This window comes from Drosophila arizonae, chromosome 2, assembly GCF_054131065.1.
Source record: "Drosophila arizonae isolate 15081-1271.41 chromosome 2, UAZ_ARI_1.0, whole genome shotgun sequence".
In the NCBI taxonomy this organism is placed as follows: Eukaryota; Metazoa; Arthropoda; class Insecta; order Diptera; family Drosophilidae; genus Drosophila; species Drosophila arizonae.
The window spans coordinates 8,352,843-8,372,610 of NC_142922.1; the positions used below are offsets into that span (position 1 = coordinate 8,352,843).

The 19,768-nt window shown below is 45.3% G+C and overlaps 1 protein-coding gene and 1 long non-coding RNA gene across 6 annotated transcripts in view; one reads left to right on the forward strand and one right to left on the reverse strand.

The window, feature by feature from the left end:
* The window catches only part of Doa (CDC like kinase darkener of apricot), a 36,924-nt gene that overhangs the window by 9,114 nt on the left and 8,042 nt on the right, over positions 1-19,768 (reverse strand). For 2 of the 5 annotated variants that reach the window (XM_018006135.2, XM_018006118.2), the window contains one exon: positions 13,896-14,097. In XM_018006135.2, coding sequence (XP_017861624.2) covers positions 13,896-14,097 — 202 coding nt within the window. The other 3 variants (XM_018006143.2, XM_089473936.1, XM_089473711.1) reach the window with 3 other exon arrangements.
* LOC149270264 (uncharacterized) lies at positions 13,210-14,243 on the forward strand. The gene is made up of 3 exons (XR_016271330.1): positions 13,210-13,350; positions 13,415-13,653; positions 14,229-14,243. It is a non-coding gene; the product is annotated as an uncharacterized LOC149270264 (long non-coding RNA).

The window sequence follows — 19,768 nt, forward strand, 5'->3', positions numbered from 1 at the left end:
AAAATAAATGATTAAAGAGTAAATGCATTACAGACCACAGCGAGAGCGAGAGAGAGAAAGAGAGCGAGCGAAAGACAATGGCGTCGATCTCTCTCAGCAAAGAACAAGAGTAGGAAGAATTGCAAAGAGTTGCCAGATAGGCGAATCACTCAGCCACTCAACGCGTGAAAGCTCAATGACTGAAAAAGCTTTTCGAATATGCCTGCATTTTCAAAATTGAAACTTTTGAATTAAAACTTTTAATTAGCCAGCTATTAATCAAAAATATGTAAAGATAAGTACATGCTGTGTGCGTATATACTTGAGGTGTATGGGGATTACATCTAGTATAGATGCCATTGGGCTAGTTAAACGGCCTAGAAACCATTAAAAACTGTCATTTGCATGAAATTCACGTTCTCAGATGTATGATTATTCTTATGTAAATGATTGCAGTTCAATTGAATGCCTGTCCACAGCACAAAGTTTACACTCAACTCTCTCATTCGTTTGCTCTCTTGGCGTGGTCAATCTGCGGGGGTAACAACAACTCCAGTCTCTAATTGAATCAATTTCTTGACAATTTTCCACAATCAATTTTCACACTTTTACACACACAGGCACAAGCACGGCCAAAGGGAGGCGGAGCAGTGCGGCGGCGGAGTTCAACACGCGATTTACAACGCACTCGACACGATGTTTACATAATTGGCCCCTCTTAAAGCTAAAGAGTAGAACGCGTCGTGAAACGAAGCAGCGCGCTGCTGCGCTGCAACTAACTGCAGCTAACGGCAATGGGGCAAATTACATACTTAAATTAACGCTGAACCAAAAATAACAAACAACAAGAAATCAAATGAAAATAAAATAAATGATGAGAGCTGCGACGCGCGTCTGGCAACATTTTGACCGAGTTTTTGTTGTTTGACAAAAAAAAAAAAAAAAAAAAAAAAAAAGAAAACAAAAAAATAAAATCACCGCAAAATTAAAAATAATTTATACGAGTGAGTGTGCATGTGTGTGTGTTTGTGTGCGTGTGTGTGTGTTTGTGCAGTTCTTTCGCTTCATTTCTTTTGCATCGATTACCGATTGCGCTGCTGCTGCTGTTGTTGTTGTTGCTGCTGCTGCTGTTTGTTATCAGGTCGTTCGCTCGGATTGCGTCGAAAGCGCTGCAGCAAACTGTTGCAGCTTTCAGAGAGCAGCTGCGTTACGCTCGCCGCCGTTGCGCTGCGCATGTAGCGTCGCTGTGGACGCGACTGCGCTGCCGCTGCCGCTGGCGCAGTTGCTGCTGCTTCTGCCTCAGTTGGCGTCGCCGCCTCCATGTCAGCTGTTTTCTTGCCACCGCTGTTTGCGCTATTCACAGCATTTGGCAAAATCTTTTCACTTTTTTCCCGATGAAAACGACTTAAAAATGTAGCCATTTTTTTCTTCTCTTGCGTGGGCTTCCGTCTACTCTTCTTCTTCTTTTTCGCTCTGACGAAAATCCGATAGTATTAATAATATGCGTGAAGATCCATATGAGAGTGAGGGGAAGCGATCAGACTGGAAAGCGGGTTGACTGGCTAATAGTTAAGATTCCTCCTCTGAGTCGAACTATCTAATGAATCAATTTTCGACTTCTGTTGTCTGTTTTCTGTTTTCGTGCTATAGCTAGATTTGTTTTTGGCATTTACTCGACGGGGCGAGCATTTGCATTGTACTGTATGCATATAAGTTAAGTATAGTATAATAGAATATACGTATTTACAAAATAAAGAGCGTATTTTCATGTGTTGTTAGAATAATTGAAATTGTACGATATTTGGCAGCTATTCGACAGAAATAGACACACAACAGAAGCAGCGACAATTTCAAGAGCTATTCCGATTCCGATTCCAAATTTAATTTCCACTTTCGAATTTCGTTTTATTTTTTGCATATTGCAAATTGATGTCCTGATTTACATGCACTTGCAGCCATTCGAATTTTTCGCGTTTCGTCGACTTTTATTTAATAATTTTGAAAATTTGTATTTTTCAAGCAGCGCGTCTTTGCGTTCTCAAGAAGAAATAGCAAACAAAAAAAAAAAACAATCCGAAATCAGCGCAACATTTACGAAAGCGCACGCCACAAATACTAATTATAAAAATTGAAAAATATCGCTACGACGACAGCGCCAAAGTAGCTGCCGAGTATGTGCTCAGGGCGGAACATAGAACACGCTCCGTTTCGATCTCTGAACCGGGCGTTCGCGCTTGTGGCCACTGCGGGAGAGCTGCTGCTGCTGCTACTGCTGCTGCTGCTGCCTCCTCTGCCGCCTGTTTCTATTATTGTTTGGCTAGGTAGCGAAAAAAAGAAGAAGCAAAACTAACCACAAGCAGACGCCAAAGCGAACGTCAGTTGGCTTAAAACCGCAGAGGAATACTCTATGCCAAAACTAGAGATAATATATAGAACGAAGGTCTAAAGCCAAAAACTACAAGCAAAAACATTCTCTCAATGCAATTGTTAACTGAATGAACTAATAAGCTAACAAATTTAGGAAATACCTATTCGAATTATTATTAAATAGTTAGGAGACTATATTTTGTTGAGCGATTTTGGGATTTGAGATCCAAAATGATAACAGCCTGTAAAAGTATTACTCGTTTTCTCAAAAAATGCACTGAATATTATTAAAAATTTCCTTTTTTGTTTTTTACATAGAGAATCGAGATAAGGTAAAAAATTCGAAGATCTGTACTATGCTGGGTCACATATTATTACAAATGAATGTTTCTTCTGTCAAATTTATGTTGCTTTCTAACCAATATATTTGTTCAGATATTCACTCTTATTGAGCCATCAATAATATCATATCTTTGAACCCATTAGGAACATCAGCAAGAGCGAAGTAAAAGAGAAATTGTTTTGCTTGGGCTAAGCATAAGGGTAATCAGTCTTCGTTGTGGGTCTTTGGCTGTTCAGAGAGGAAGAGAATACAGCAGAAAGTTTGCTATAAGCATGTTTTTATGTCTGCCTCATTGTGGCTGGGGCTGTTACATAGTTTAGAGGCAAGGCAGGCATTTCTGTGGCCGATTGTTTGGCATTTCGTGTGAGGTTTGTTTGGGGCCCCGTATTACATATATTTAAATTATAAATAGAAGTTTGGCAATATTTAAACAAAATACGAACATTAGATTATTATAGTTTTGTTTTTGTTTTTGGAAATTTAAAAGCGAATCAATCTTAAGTGTTTTTTTCATTTTTTCCTTTCTTTTTTTTTTTTTTTTGCACTAAATAAACAACATAAATTAAGTGTATTGCTAATTTTAGCGAACCACAAAATTGACATTGAATTTCGGTTTTGCGGCTAAGATTTTTCTATTTCTCTTTTGTTGATTGTGCAACGTTGTCGCCCGTTCGAGGCAAGTGCAAGAGTCTGATGCGAAAGGCCGCAAAAGAGCAGCTGCGACAAGGCGACCAGAGAGTGGGCAAGGGGAGGCAGCGAGGCAGAGCGAGCTTCGCACAGGAAGTGCTCGTCACAATCGACAAATTGTGCACTTGGCCCTCCCCACACACAGCCCCAAGCAGAGAGAGAGAGAGAGAGCGCGCAGAGGTAGCTGAAGAGCAAGCGGCTGGCCTCTTGCATGGAGCATGGATGAGTCAGTTCTCTATTTCGGGAGGCTGAGCGCTGCCACGCCGGGCGTTCGTTTGTTATGCTGGCCGTGTTAGTTTGCTAGCAGGAGGCATGGACACGTGATGTGTGCAACATATAACAGTAACAAGAACAAGGCACAAGACACAAGACAATAACAAATGCAATAGTTGGGCAACGAATCTACCTCGATGAAATGCTGGCCCAGAATGGACTTGGACATTTCATTTTGTTGCTGCTGCTGCTGTTGTTGATGTTGTTGTTGTTGTTGTTTTGTATGGCTGAATATGACAGAATTGCTTTGTTGTATTGGTTGCTGATGTTGTTGCTGTTGTTGCTGCTGCTGCTGCTGCTGCTGGTGCGGTTGCTGCGCTGCCTGTGGTTGCATACCCGCCGATGCATAAAACAATTGCGTATTTGTATTTGGATCGTATTGAAGCGCAGCACCGCCAGCACCGACGCCAGACGTGCCAACGGAAGCGTTCAGATACTGCGTATGCGGATGTGGTTGAGGCTGGGACTGCACCTGGTACTTGACCGGGTGCATCAGTTGGCTCTGACTAGGTTTGAGATACGCATACGGATCGAAGGTTTGCAGTGGTTTACGCTCATGTGGTTGCTGTTGCTGCTGCTGCTGCAGTTGTTGTTGCTGCTGCTGCTGCTGTTGCTTGGGCAGATTGTAATAGTTGCGACTCATCATGCCATAGCCATAATTATGCGGCTGCATCATGCTGGGACGCTGCGCCGCACTGAAGGACGCCGAATGGGTCAGCGGCGCAGCGCCAGTCCGCGGATAAACGGACTTTGCATTATTAATGAGTGCCTGATAGCTGTTGCCATACATTTGCGGCGCCATGCCCAATGGGGGCTGCTGCTGCTGCGCTTGGGGCTGCCCGAATTTGTTCTCCTTGTTGGTGTTCTTTTGCAGGAACATGGCCAGGCCGGAGCTGGACTTGGGCGCCTGTTTGGCCACATGCGACGAGGAATAAGATTGCTGCAGCTTGTGTGGCTGATGTTGCTGCTGCTGCTGTTGCTGTTGGTGTTGGTGTTGGTTCTGCTGGAAGGGATCGCTGCTGCCGTTCATGACTGAGCAGGCAAACGAGTTCCAGTTTAAAAATGGACGCTTTTGTTGTGGATAATGTTGTTGTTGTTGCTGCTGCTGTTGCTGCTGTTGTTGCTGTGGCTGATGTTGCTGTTGCAGTAGACGCTGATAGCCCATCGGCAGCTGCGACGTAGAGTTGGATTTGCCTATGGGATATGCCATCCTCTGCTGCTGCTGCTGCTGCTGCATTAGCGGCTTCTGCGGATCGTACAGCTGCACTGGCACGGGTATTTGCGATTCGCTGGCGATTTTGGTGGCGTTGTTGCTGCTGCTGCCGGCGCTGCTTTCCTCTTTGTGTTCAGCTGTCAGCGATTGTGACATAATTGCATTGTTGTTATTGCTCTTTAGCTTTAGCATGTCATTTAGACATTTCTCTAGCTTGTTGTCGACGTCTTTTTGACGCTTTGTCGCTGCTGATGTCGTTGCTGCTGCCGGTGCTGCTGCTGATGTTGTTGTTGTTGGCGCTGCAACAGCTGATGCTGATGCTGTTGCTGGCTGATCTAAGTTGGCATTGTGCTCAACTGTGGAGGGTATGTGAAAGGATGAGGTGAACTTTGAGAGCTGCGGCAGATGCGTGGTGCAGCAGTTGGTCACAGTGAAGCTGCTGCTGCTCACAGTGCTGTTGCTCTTCTCCGACTTGCGCTCCAGCGAGCCGCTCGTCTCATTCGTTGCCTCCGCAATGGGCGTGGCCAACGACGATGCAGCAGCACCAATGCCAGCCTGTTTTGCTGGCTCCGTGGGCCGGCGAAACAGCGCAGCGGCACAACGTGGCGACGGCACACAAGAGCTGCTGGAGCTCTTCAGCACGCCAGCATTTGGCTTCTGCTGCTGCTGCTTCACTGTAGGCGGCTCCTTGCGCGCCTGCGTCGTCCCAGTTGTTGCTGCTGTGGCTGGTGTGCTCAGCAATATCGCCGAGTTGGATGTGCTGCGGCTGAGCGATGGCAGATGCTTCATGTAGCAGGGTATGTGCGTGCGACTGGAGCTGCGCAGCAACGGCGTCGCTGCCGTCGCAATGCCGGAAACGTGCGTCATGGAGACGCTCTTGTTGAGCTGTTGAGCAGCTGGCAGCGGCTGCTGTTGCTGCTGCTGCTTGACGGGCACGCGACTGGTGAAAGGCGTTGACGTCGTCGTCGTTGTCGTCGACGCAGTCGCTGCTGACGTGGGCGACTGTTCGCTGCATACAATGAGCTTGTAGAGATCGTCTTTGGTCACGGCCTGCCTGACCTTGAGATCCAAGTGCGACAACGAGGCGTTCTTCTGTAGGCGATGGCTATGTGGCTGTGGCTGTGGCTGCTGCTGCTGCGGTTGCTGCTGGATCGGCTGCTGCTTCTGCAGCTCCTTCTGCGCCGCCTCAGCAACTGTGGGATCAAATATGGCCAGCTTCTTGGCCGTTTTGGCATCCACCTTGAAGGGCTGCCCAGCATCGCCCAGCTGGGCACCGCAGATCTTCTCATAGTTCCAGAACGTGCGCTTCGGCGTCTGGCGCTTGCTCGAGCTGCAAAGATTCTCGCTCCAGAAGTCGTTCATCAGCTGCTTGTTGAGCGACAGATTCGAGTCGCTATGCAGTCCGCTCTTTGGCGCCTCCTGTGGGCGCAACGGACCGCAACTGGGCGTGCCCAGGGGCATGTTGGAGCTGGATATGCTGCGCTGCAGCTTGGGCTGTTCGCTGGCATTGGACTGGGCGAAGATCGAGGGATAGGCCAGCCGAGGTGCCCGACTGGAGGTCAGATTGTTGGCGAAGTTGATCGAGGAGGATTTCGATAGCCCGCCGGCAGCCACTGGCAATGCAGTTTTGGCCGCCACAGACTGATGCGAGTTGGATTTGGTTAGGGGCTGCTGTTGCTGCTGGCGCTTGAGCCGGTCATAGAGATCCTCGCACTCCTGGAACTCCTTATGCAGCTTGCGATCCAGCTCGCTGTAGTCGGGCAGACTCTTCAAATACTTGTTCATCATTTCGATCTCGGCATCATAGAAATTGGCATCCAGCTTGGCGCTGCTGGTGGCCGCCGCCGACTTCTCCTCGAGCTGTTGCTGCTGCTGCAGCAGCTTATCCAAGTCGATCTCGCCTGGAATCTTGCCCTGGCTCGTGCTCGCCTTTTGCTTGGGTGCACGACACGGCACCGGTGGCGGCGGTGGCGACGACGACGGCGAGCTGCACGACGACAGCGATATGCTGGACACTGGACTGCTGGCTATGGTGGCCATGGGGCGGGCGGGTGTTGTGATAGCTCCCGTGGCCGCATTATAGGCCATGGTGTGATGCTTGCGCGGCAGCGGAGGCGTCGACTTCGGACTGGCGGGCAGCAGCGGCCGATTCTTGCGCAGCGCCAGCGGCGATGAGATGGGCGAGCGCACCGCACACTTGGTCTCTGGCAAGCTGGACGAGAGCACCGACGCGAACTGCGGCGACACGACCTGAAAGAACTGTTGGCCGCTCGCGGGCGGCGGTGTTGGCTTTTGCATGATGCACGGCGACGACGACGACGACACGAATGCCTCTTCGCTGGGCTTCACTGCGTTGGCGCTGGGGCAGGCAGCGGCGCCCATTGGGGGCTGTGCCTCCAACTGGGTTGATTTGACGGCGACGGCTTTGCCAGCATCTTGACTCATTTAAACAACTGAAGAAACGCGCGCGCGAACTAAATGGAAGGAGTTAACGCTAATTATGTGAACTAGTTCCGAGCCAGGAGCTCAATACAACGTGTGTTCATGTGTGTGTGTGTGTGTGAACATGGTTTTGTTAATCGATAAATATATCGACTGCAGCAGCAATATCGAGGCAAATTCAAACACATTTCGATACAGAGAAAGAGCGGAGAGAGGGAGAAAGAGACTGTGTGAGACGAGAAGGAGGAGGTGGGGTAGCGAGAAAAAGTGAGAGAGAGAGAGAAAGAGAGACACCCACTGACACTAGACGCAGAACGAGACAACAGATCACCAGACAGACAGAACCAACCTGCAGATACTGCTCCGGTATCTTACTGTTCTTCGGCACAATTATCTTTTTGATTATTATTATCTTATCGCCCTCGATTTTCGTTATGGTCACTGGCACCCCAGGCTGTGGTCGCTGCGGCTTGGCCACTGCCGCCGGCCGGTTGACAGTGCGCACCACCTGTGGCCCGGTCAGAATGCCGCCCGGCGATGGCTTCACCGCCGGCGGAGCTGGTTTGGGTTTTGGCTTGGGCGCCGGTTTGTATTCCTTGTTATCGCTGCGCACGATCGAGAGATGATACAGCGGCTTCTCATCGTCCAGCACGCTCTTTTGGGGCACCGTCTTCTTCTCCACCTTGCGCAGCACCACGCCCAGCATGGGCGAGTCCTTGGGTTTGATGGTAACCGAACCGCTAGGCGCTGTCACCCGCTTGAGGCATACGCCCAGGTTGGCGCCCACTGGCGGCGGAGTCTTTGTGCGATGCACCATTTTGCCGCTGGGTATTTCACGATATCCATCCTCGTGGCCGCCTCGACCGGGTGCCTCCGTTTCCGGCGGCGCCTCAGGATTGGTGTGCAGCGTCGGTTCCGGCGCCACCAACGGGGAAGGTCCCGGAAAAAGAGCAGTCAAACTGCTCCGACGACGACTCATGTTCGGCACCGAAACCGTCTTGGAGATTGGAAACTTGGGCGGCGCTGCCAGCTCTGCAGCCGGATCGCTGCTCATGGCGCTGGCCGTGCTGCCGCGACGGCTGCCACTGGCGCGGGCCGAGTCCATGCTGCTGATGCTGGAGCTGTGCAGGCGGTCGGGTGCTGCGCTCCTCTCATGGAGACGTGCGGCCGCCGGCGAGATGCTACGCTCTCGGCTGCGATTCTTGGAGCGTGCCGCGCGAGCTGCCCGCTGCATGCGCAGCATCTCAATCGAGTCGGCCAGGTGCGAAGTGCTCTTGGTGGGCGAGGAGTCGTCTGAGTTGCCGCCGCCGCCGCCATCGGCTGCGTTCAGCAAATGCATTTCCATGGCATCATCCAGGATGTTGGGCAGTGAAGTGATGCGATCGCGCGGCGCCTCAATGGACGGCAGCACGCCCTTGGGCGATGGGCTGGGCGTGGCGTCCGACTGTCTCTGTTGCTCCGCCTCTTGACGACGCTCCTGCTGCTCCCTGGCACGCTGCAGCTGCTGTTCAGCCTCAAGAGCGGCACGGGCTCGCGCCTGAGCCACCACCTCAGCGGCCAGGCTCGCCTGCTGCTCAACCAAAGCTCGCGCCTTGGCCTCGGCTTCAGCACGAGCCCGTGCCTCGGCCTCGGCGGCAGCAGCGGCACGCATATTGGCCAGCTCCGTGGCCGTCATTTGTTTGATGCTCAGGCGTCGCTCCGAATTGATCATCAACTGGATCTGGCCACTGCCATCCGGTTGTGCAGTCAAGTCCGGGCAGCTGAGTGCGATCAGTTCGCTTAGTTCGACAGACATCGCGGGACTGCCAGTAATCGCGATATATATATATATGTGTATGATATATATTTATATGAGTGGTGTGAACTATCTGAATCTGTTATCTAACTTTTCACTGGGCTATATCATCAAACCCAATGTGAATGAATTGCGTTAGGTTCGACTTGCTCGACGCGACTCGCGACTCTGCTGGCGTTTGCAATAAAGAAACCTGCTCGATAGCCCTGTGAAGATTGAAGATCGCTCGATACATTTCTCGGGGTTGGGTGCTACAGAACAAGCGGTGGGTCTGGGTCTGGTCTGGGGGGACAGGGTGTACGCTCAATGTCAATGCCTCATTGGCATTTTGGCAAATGCAATTAGTCGTTTCGTTTCGATTTGACTTATTAATTGTTCAGCAAGTTGCCAACAACAACAACAACAACAACAGCAACAACAACGGCAAACTACAAACAATACGAAAAGGAAAAACTATTTTCCTTCACCCTGCACATTGGCGCTCGATGCGATTTGTGCTTGTAGCAGATATATATATATATACTTGAATATATATATATGTATTATATGTAACTATTGACTACACCTGAATCAGTGTCACATATGCTGGGCCACTCGACATTCCACATACGTATATATATATGCATATAGATCGTATGCAGCAATGAGCTCACTGATTGAGGCGCCGTTTCCGAGACCAAAGCAAAACAGATCAGCCTGCCAACTCCTGGTTAACGGTTAACGTCTGCCCACCCGGCAATATCCCCAATACCTTGCCCTATATATAGGTATAATCAGCATGGTGTAGGAGAGCTGCTGGAGCACGAGCGCATCCCAATGGGGCGACTACATGTGTCCAAGTGAGTGACGGCCCTGGCTGTACGAAAGTACATCTCTCTATATATACATATGTATGCGAATGTATATGCACATATACATATATATTGTGTATAGATCTCGTTTAGCTAGTTGCCTCTGCCAGTGTGTGCCTCTCTGTTCGAAATCTGTTTTTATTTTTAACAAAAACAAGCAAGAAAGACGACAACGCACGTAAATTGGCGCACAGTAGTTGTAGTGTATAATACATGATATATAAATGTATATATATACACACACATATATAGCTTGATGTGCATGTGAGTATGTGTGTGTGTGCATGGTACAGTGTTACCTCTTGCCATGAATCAGCTATGTAAACAGTTGGTTTTTTAATGCCAATTTCATTTTAAACTTCAGATTTTGTTGAGAAAAAAACAAAACGGATTTTTTTTCAACTTTAAATTGTTTATGAAAAATTTAAGTAAACCATGAAATTGGTTTAATATTTGGAAAGTTCATTGCACGACCATTTACTGTTGTACCTTTGCAATTCTCCGCCTGTCAGGTCTAAATATCACGCACACACACTCGCACCGAACGTTTGAGTGTATTGGAAAATCAGAAAAATCTCTTCCTCCCTATAGCTTGGGCTCGTTTTCTTATATGGGCAATATGTGTGCTTGGACTTTTTGCTATATTTTTGTGGAAATAAACGAGCGTACCAAAAATAAAACCAAACATTACAAAAATAACTTGGCGAACACAAGAAGAAGAGGAAGCAGGCAGCAGGCAGAGGGCAGAAGGCAGAAGGCAGCAGCATCATAGATCAACATGATGGAACTCTGCCCGGCTAGCTGTTGATGAATAATCCCTGTTGATCTCTGATGCATATATATATACTATATATATGCACTTGTGTGTGTATATAGATACATTTTCATGAGAGTGTGTGTGTGCTCCATTTGTGTAAATGAATTGTTGTTGTTGCTGTTGCTGTGTTTGTTAGTTTTAGGTTTTTGTTTTGATTTGGTTGGCCGCCGCGTTGTACTCTCTGCCTCTTCTTCTTCTTCTGCTAAACGAAATGCGCCTCCTTCAGACCTGATAGACTGCAAATTTGGGGCCTCGATTTTACAGTTTTACAGCTGTGCCTTTTGATTATTATTCACCTAAGCGCATGGCACATCAAAAACCCATTTGGACCACGAATTGTCTTTGGGGCGACAATTTACGCAAGTACTTTATACTTTATAATACATGTTTTTTATCTAATGTTTTTCTGTTTCTTTTTTTCTTGTGCGGCTCTTTTGTAGTTGTTCTTGCTGCTGTTTCGATTTTATTTTTAAAGCACTTAAATTTGTTCAAGTTTTCTTTTTCGTTTTTATTTTTTATTTAGTTCCTTGGGCTGCCTGATTATGTCACGCTCGATGCTTAACAAATGCTCTTTATAATTGTTTTATATCTTGTTTTTTATATATCTGCAGTTGCCTATGTGCCGTTGGTCTCAGGGGCAAATGCGTTTTCTTTTGGACAATTCAAGTGAAGTAATCGCTAAACATGTATCTGAAATATATTTCCCTACACACACAAACACACACTCACACACAAATATAAACAAATTCGCGACAGTTAGTGAGCTGGAGTGAGATGGAGGTAGGCAGCCAGAGTATGACAGAACGAGAGTGAGAAAGAGAAAGACAGAGAAAGAGAGAGAGAGATAGACGCGTGTATAAACACGTACCGTTACACGTTAGCCAAAGGCCTCAACAAACGTACGTTGGCCGAGAACGATACACAACCGACAAACGAAGATTTGAATCTGTTTCTGTTTCAGTTTCAGATTTGGAAAATGCTCAAACGAAAAAGCATGCCGAGCATTGTGGATTTTCCGTTTTACTGTTGGTGTGTGGTATATTTTTAATTTACCCCAATGGCGTCGGCCCCCAAGGCGAAAACGCTTTTTGAGCAAATGGCGAAACACAGGCGCTAGGAGGAGCAGCTGCGCGCGCACTCGATCAGCTGGCCAGCCAGAGAGTCATAGAGTGTGTGAGAGAGAGTGAGTGAATGTGAGAGCGTGTGTGTCTGTGTCTGTGTGTGTTTGTGTATGGGAGAGCAGCACACTGTGTAGGGGGCAAATCATGCAGCCCACATCATGCAGCACTGAGAGTGTGAGTGAGTGTTTGTTAGCTCTTGCTCTCCCGGTTCCCCGTTCGCTCACTCACTAAATAGTCGTCGCTGTGATCGACGAAATACTCATCGAGAATCCAACTATCGCCGGTATAACGGTCCACGGGCATATCGCAGAGTGCAGCCAAATCGAATAGATTACGTTGACGCTTCAATAGCCGACAACGGCTGACCAGAGCCCCATTCCTATTGTGGTCGCCCGACTCCCCATTGTCCCCATTACGGTTGCCATTTAAAGTTGGCGCCGCTGTCGACGCCGTCGTCGCCTCCTGGGCATATTGCCGCCGTTTGTATTGCTGCTCCAACTGTCGAAAGTACTGAATCTTGATGAGCTTCTTTAATGCGACAGTCGACAAACGCTCGTCCACTCAATTGCCATCGACTGACTGGCCACTGCCCGCCCCACCCAACGAGTGTTGTTAATGTCAAATGATCAATTGAACGAAAATAACGAGGACAGACAGACCCGAGGCAGAGCAATTAATTCAACAGATTATCGTCAACTCACACACACACTCTCTCTCTCTCTCTGGTATATATATATATATATATTATACAATTGATCTAGTTTATATTTTGAGATGGTCGATCGCTTTCGTCTTATCAGATATTTGAGTCTCACGAGTTAACAGCACTTATCAAAGTCATGCTTAATATTCTAAAGAAATGCTTTGGTTGATTAAGATTAGATACGTTAGTTTGTAGTTTAATCAGACGTGGAATTCAAGTAAATATAACCTTGATTTGGAGGGACATGGATATATATCATAAAAGCTGATAACATTTTTTTTTTTTTTTTTTTTTTTTTTTCAACATATGTGCCAATATTTTTATAATCTATCAAAGTCTCATAAACAACGGTGAATTTTAGCTCGAGTCTGACGATTCTTGTCCTATTTAATTCGTGGATGGTTTCTCGTGTGCAGAGCCACAAAGAGAATTGAGATTGATTATATATTTAGCTTGCAAATGATTACAATTTAATCACAAAATTAGCACAGCCGCAAGGCGATAAGATGAGCGATTGCGAGAGTCATCAGACATATATGTATATAGTGGGGGAAATTGAGTAAATATACGAAGAAAACGAAAACAAAATCAGACAACAGTTTTTCTTTCAGACTGTTGAGACAACACAGGTCAGAGCAAGATCGTGGATGCGTTGCAATCGCTTATTAGTGAAACAGTTGCTTTTCAAGGCAGCTGATGAAGGAAGGAATGAGCGAGCGAACGGAAGGTATTACGACAATCAAGCAGGAGGCTTACGAGGTAATCACTATCGTGATCAGCAAAGTACTCGATGACAATCCAATCCTCTGTGTATGGCCTATAGCGCAACGAGGAGCACTCCAGCAACAGATCGCGATGATGATCGATGCGTTGGGGTCCGGGCATCTCACGCATCTTGATGTAGCATGGAATCTGCGCAGATTCAAACTGTTTGGCCGCTAGCTGCGACTTTTCGAAATAACGCTTAAAGAACAGCATCGTGTCTCGCACGGTGATTTGATAACTGATCGGGAGGACGACAACATTCATTCAAAATTGCAACAAAATTGGCAAGCGGCTGAGGTGAGCACATTTAAATATATACGAAGAAAACTTGATCAGGTTTACACATAGAGATACGTATCCATGTGTGTGTGTATACGATTTCGAATTTTTTCTTAAATAACTAATTGCTTGATCTTTCTTTTACCATAAATTAATGAATTGTGTTCGGTTTTTTAATTGAAATTATTGTTGAATTGCTCAGCCTAAAATCGTTCGTTTGCTTTGCATGGTTTGGAGCTTAGAAAATGAAAAGTTTTTACCTTAGGTGGCGACTGGCGATTGTTGCGTCCGCTGTCGCGCTCGTCCTTGGCGCGATCGCGATGCCGGCGCCTTGAGCTCGAGTGTGAGGTCTCCTCCCTATAACGGTATTTGTGCTGACGCCGGCCAGTGGCTGGCGATTTGCGATGCGAACGCTTGGATCGCTCCTTGCGTCGCCGGGAAGACACGAGACTGTCATCAAAACTGTAATAAAAAAAAAATAAAAATGAAAATAAATAAAAATAAAGCGAAACACTCAATCAAACGAGTTCACAAACTTTAGAACTATTTAATACTATGCATATATGTATGTATATTATATAATATATTTTTAGAGCTCCACATATCCGACTCACAGATGAATGGCCGTCCTTGACGCAACGCCCAGCTACTGTCGAATTATCGCCAGCCAAGAGAATTGGACAGTAAATGGAGTCAACATGGAAAGCTACTTAACAGCGCTAAGCTGACTTGCTGCCGCTTTGCCTTCCCGTTGAGTTCTTGGGCTCGAGCGATTGTCTCTCTCTCTGTGTATGTGTGTGTGTGTGTGTGTGTGTTGGCGAATAGTTGCGAATTTGCGTTACCAATCAAGTTAATCAACTTGGCCGGATGGCTGACTAGCTAGCTAGCTAGCTAACTGGCTGGTTGGCTGGCTGGCTGTCTGCCCACCAGAGCACAGCGCAACATGCCTTTGAGATTGCGTCTGAAAAGTCGTCGGCCAAGTGGCAAGGCCTATGACACGGCACAAAATCCCCAGCGTAAAAGCTTAAGTACGGAGCTTAACCCAAAGGCAGAGGCAACAACTGTGCGAGGCCAGAAACTGTGTCAATAATAACAACAACGGTAGCCATATTACATCAATTGTACACACACGTATACACACACACACACACACACACACACTTCTACACGACACGCCCAAGCGGGCTTCGTATGCGGGTGGGCAGATTGTCATGTAGCCAAGATCTTAGCATGAATCAGCAGCTGCTACGATCCGATCTGATCAGTTGGGAGATAACTGACCTAGGCAGGCGCTGCCGCCAAGAAGTGAAGACAAGACCGTATGCTAATAAGGCAAACGCTGCTCAAAAATAAAAGCAACTGTGTTCAAGACTTTTTTCTAAAGATTAGCGAAATACGACAAAATTTGATTTGTTTTTATTTACTTTTTTTTGGGCTTATGATCGCCCACACGTGCTGCTGCTGCTGCGATCGCCTCTAAATTTGGTCACAAAAATTATGAGAACGCAACGAAGCTGAAAGTGACTTTGACTACAAGTACATTACACTCTCACACACACACACACACGCGCGAGTGCACAGCTGCAAAGTCACACACATATACCCATACATACATATACATGACAAAAAGCTCAACGCCTGCGCTCACTTTAAGCCAAGCTGAACAAACAATCAAGAAGTCAGCGAACGGTTTTTTATGTAGGCTCAAATCTCTTGGCTGTTTGTTGGCTTTTGGCCAGCCTCAGACGCACCAACAAAAGATCTCTGACTGACGTCGAACCGAAGCGGCAGCAGAGCATGTGCCTCTTAAGGCAATACGGTAGTTAATAATAGGAATATGCACAAGCGAGAGTTGCTTATTAAGTACGCCGCATTAAGAACACTTTTCACCTGCGAGTGGATTTTGAGAAAGGAATTGCTTGAAGCGAAAAAAAAAAAAACATCTGTTTCATTTTTAAAATAAAATATAATGCAGAATTAAAATAAATTTAAATGAATTTGCTTGCTTAATGTAGTAACATAACAGGTTTATGTTAAGTTAACAGACATGTTTGTAAAGCGTTTCCGCTGTTGCTAACGCTTTCCTGTTAAGTTAGACTCCTCTGTTATTAACATTTTAATGTAAAACTGCATGCAAATCTAAGCTCACAAATCTTTTCAAGTCTTTTAGCTACTTAAATGCGCATGTTAAATTAAATAATTGTACAGACATTTGTATTATGTTAATGGGACCAGATTCTGCGTTATGTATTGAGCTGTGCTCGTAAATAAATTATTTAAACGTAGCTAATTTTCAAGCAGCCCCGCGAGATTGAGAGACTGAGACTTGGGCGACATAGGCGAAACTGTTTCAATATGCTGTATTTCTGGTCTGGATTTTGATTAATGACGCGACGCGTGCAAATTAGAACAACATTTATGGCAAACTTTAATTGGATATTAATGACGAGACGTCGACTTTTTGGACTTGTGAAACGGTTCGCACTTGTACACACGTAAGTCAGGCTCTCATTAAGTAACTGCCCAATTTGGGGGGAGAGTATTAATTCTTTGCTTTTGGCTTACGGTAATTGGCCAGGCGAGTGAGTGCCCTGCGGTCAACTGATTTGGACGGATATAAATGGGCATGCAGTACAGCTGAACGAACCCAAATGTAAACTCAACTGCAAAATCAGTTCAATAGCAGACAAACCCTTAACATAGTTAGCAATCGAAGATACTCCAGATATATGCTACAAGACTCGGAAAATTTGTTCACAGCCGATAAGATAAGATAAAATGGAAAGCTATCAATAAAGTTCTCTAACTATGTGCACAGCAGTATTTCTCTTACGGAGAGCTTACGATTTCTATATCTAATGAGAACTTAGTTTTATTCCTGCTTAATGAGTCGACAACTCTGCTCAGTGACCCATTTATCAATATTGATAAATATAAATTTATGCCACACAGTGATTGCAAATAAGAACTTATGGTTATATATTGAAATTGTGATAAGATACGATTATTAATGATGTAACGATATTAAGCAACCTCCGCCAGTAACGGCACACCTATAGGTGTATATATACATCTATATATTTCCTAAGAATCGTGAGCCGGTTCGAAGGCACCTTTTTCGCAATTGTCTATGAATTTTTACAGACAGTTTACATATTGCCTCGCCCAGCCCCTTTCACAAGGCGGATTCCTAGCAAATACTTGACTATCTCGAGTTCTGTGTTGGCCTTGGCCGATTCTTTATATTATTTAAATACCTCTTCTCTCATGTAAGCCCCCCCTTTGTCTTAACAAACTCCACGCACTGAAACACGTCTTTGTCTTGGCCAAGTTCCTGATATATGCATACTTGAATTCCAGCAAAATTACGACGACAAAACTGCCTGCTTGAGTTGTGACAAATGTCGAGAAATTGACAAAGGCAACAAAAGTCAATTCTGCACTTCAATACCAAACTCTCTGAACGTTTTGTTATGATATGTAAATATATGTATATATGTATGTATGTATGGATCGAAATATGTGAGAAAAGTTTCTTTGACTCTTGCCTTATGAAATTAATCATTCGAAAAACCAGTTTCTCGCACGATTTACATAGAGCACTGCATAGAGCACAGCTGAGACACTTTAAACCCACCAGCAGCCAACAAACATTTGCTGCGATTCGAGAAATGTATATATGTATACATATATCTATATGTTTTGTTGTTGTGTTGACCCTGAAATTGCCATAAAATACATTAAGCAAAAGCGTACCGTACATATGTATGTATGTAACCCCCTTCTGCCTAACATCCCCCCTAATCGGACAACAAATACACAATAAAGAGCGTTAATAATTTGTTATTATTATTGTTGTTCGATTTTGTGCTTCCATTGAACTATGAACGCATGCGTCACTGTGCGGCATAGAAACGAAGAGATGGTCTAGAAAAACCACTAGGAATGATTAAAGTTTTAAAACGAAATTGAAAACAAAACATAATTGCCGAAACAGAATTAATTGCTAAGTATATATGTATATATGCATATATACATATATTTATATATACATATATATATATACATATAATAACCGGGTAGACTATCATCAAAAGTTCTAGTTGCCAGAATTTGAGGATAGACCTTGAAGCTACAATATTACTTCCATTTCCAGCTTAATGTTAACTGTTTAACATATTTGTACAGAACAGAACCCAAAGGCAATGAGGTAGCCCTGGTTCGGCAAATCTTTGAATAACTTTATACGATTCTTTTTCAGCCACTTTTTTTCTCCACTTTGATTAAAGTAGAGGTCAGTATTTTTTAAGTGAAACATAATGAGAAACCGGAATTTTTGGCTAAAAGCGAAGCGATGACAACTTTTGCTATTTTATTGCTGCTTCTTGTAGTTGTTGTTGTCATTGCCATAAATGACACAATAAAGTGCCGTTACAAATATTGTAAAAAGAATGTATAAATAATACAATAAAATATAGGGTGGGGGGAAAAGAGATCGCGCGTATTGAGCGCACTGGGCGCATGAGTAACGGCTTTATGTAAATCGATCTGGGCGTCGAAGCGAATCGAGGGCGTCGCGGCGAGCCTTTGAATTCGCCCAACGTCCAAGGTCAATGGTTGCGTCTGCGCAAACAGGCCCAACACCAGACACAAAGACACCGAGCGCACATTAAACAAATTGCGAGCACTGCAAATAAAGCAGCAGACAGACAGAAGACGGACGGACGGACGGACGGATAGACAGACAAACAGAGAGATGACAGACAAAGAGAAACGGGCAACCGCTTTGTGCGTCAGGGCGGGGGCAGCCGATCGAACGTTTCAGGAGCAGCAGCAGCAGCAGCACTGAGTCAGCGCAGTCCAGCGGTTGGTCTGTCCGCTTGTCTGTCGGCCGTTATGCAGGCACTCATTGCTCAACGAGAGATCGCACGCGTACTTCGAGGTTCAATGAACGTAATGTAATGTATACCCTACACACTCGCCACACCAGCAACAACAGCGTGGCCGGCCATTACAGTTAACAAAAACAAACAAACAAACGGTTAAGCGAAATCAACAATAAGCTAACAAATATTTTGGCAACTGCCAATGGCAAATGGCCGCCCGCACTTTGTGTTGTTGTTCGATCAACAACAACAACAACAACAAAAGCATCACTAAAATAAACAACTCAAAAAGGAAGCATTGAAATTTTGCAAACTGATTGCAAAGATTGCAATATTATTAATATTATTATTGTTTTTGTTTTATACTGTAGTCAATCTCCTTTTGGCTGAGTGCATTTATAGGAAGTTAATAAAAAAGCAATATAAATCATTTCAAATCATTTCTCACCCCCCACCCCAACCCAACTTGCGGTTTAACGGCGCTTCTGAACGCTGTGCGCGGCGTGAGGGGTGCGGGGGGAGCGCGATGCGTTGCATGTGTAAATTTTCGGCCTGCCTTGCAGTTGTCGGAACTGCTCGAGAATAGTGTGCTCAGAAGTCAAGACAGCGTCGAGTCAGCTTCATTGTTCTCATTGCTGTTGCTGCCGGCGGTAGTCGCATCGATTATGAGCGTATATGGACTATGGAGACAAGTCCGGTTTCTTTTGGAGCGCGATAAACGTCAGATAAACGAGCTCGAGAGCAAAACAGAAGCAAAACAAAAAAATATATAAAAAGGCAGCAACAAAATAAAAATATAAATAGTGTAGCAAGAGCCAAGACTGCACGGCATAACTGAAGTATTTAAGCCCCTCCCAAGACAAGTCTGTTAAGTCGACCCAACCGAGCCCACCTTTACGGGCAGGCAGCAGAACAGTACGTGGCTACCTGTGCCAGCTGCTGACATAATTGCGGTCATAATATTTGAAAACAAAAAAAAAAAAAAAAAAATTAAAAAAAATGGAAAGCAGGGTACAAAACATGTTTAGAAAAAGTAAAAATAATATTCATAATCCAATATTCAATATTCGTTGCTAGTAAATGGAGCTTGAATTTAAGAATAAAATAGTTTGGAAATATTTTTTGGACTTGATAAATTTATAAATTTTTGAAAAATTGCATATCAAGATATATGAAATTTAATATAAAAGATTATGCTGCCTTTAGTCTTAATTTCTAGCAACATAGTTAGTTGTGCAATGAGAAGT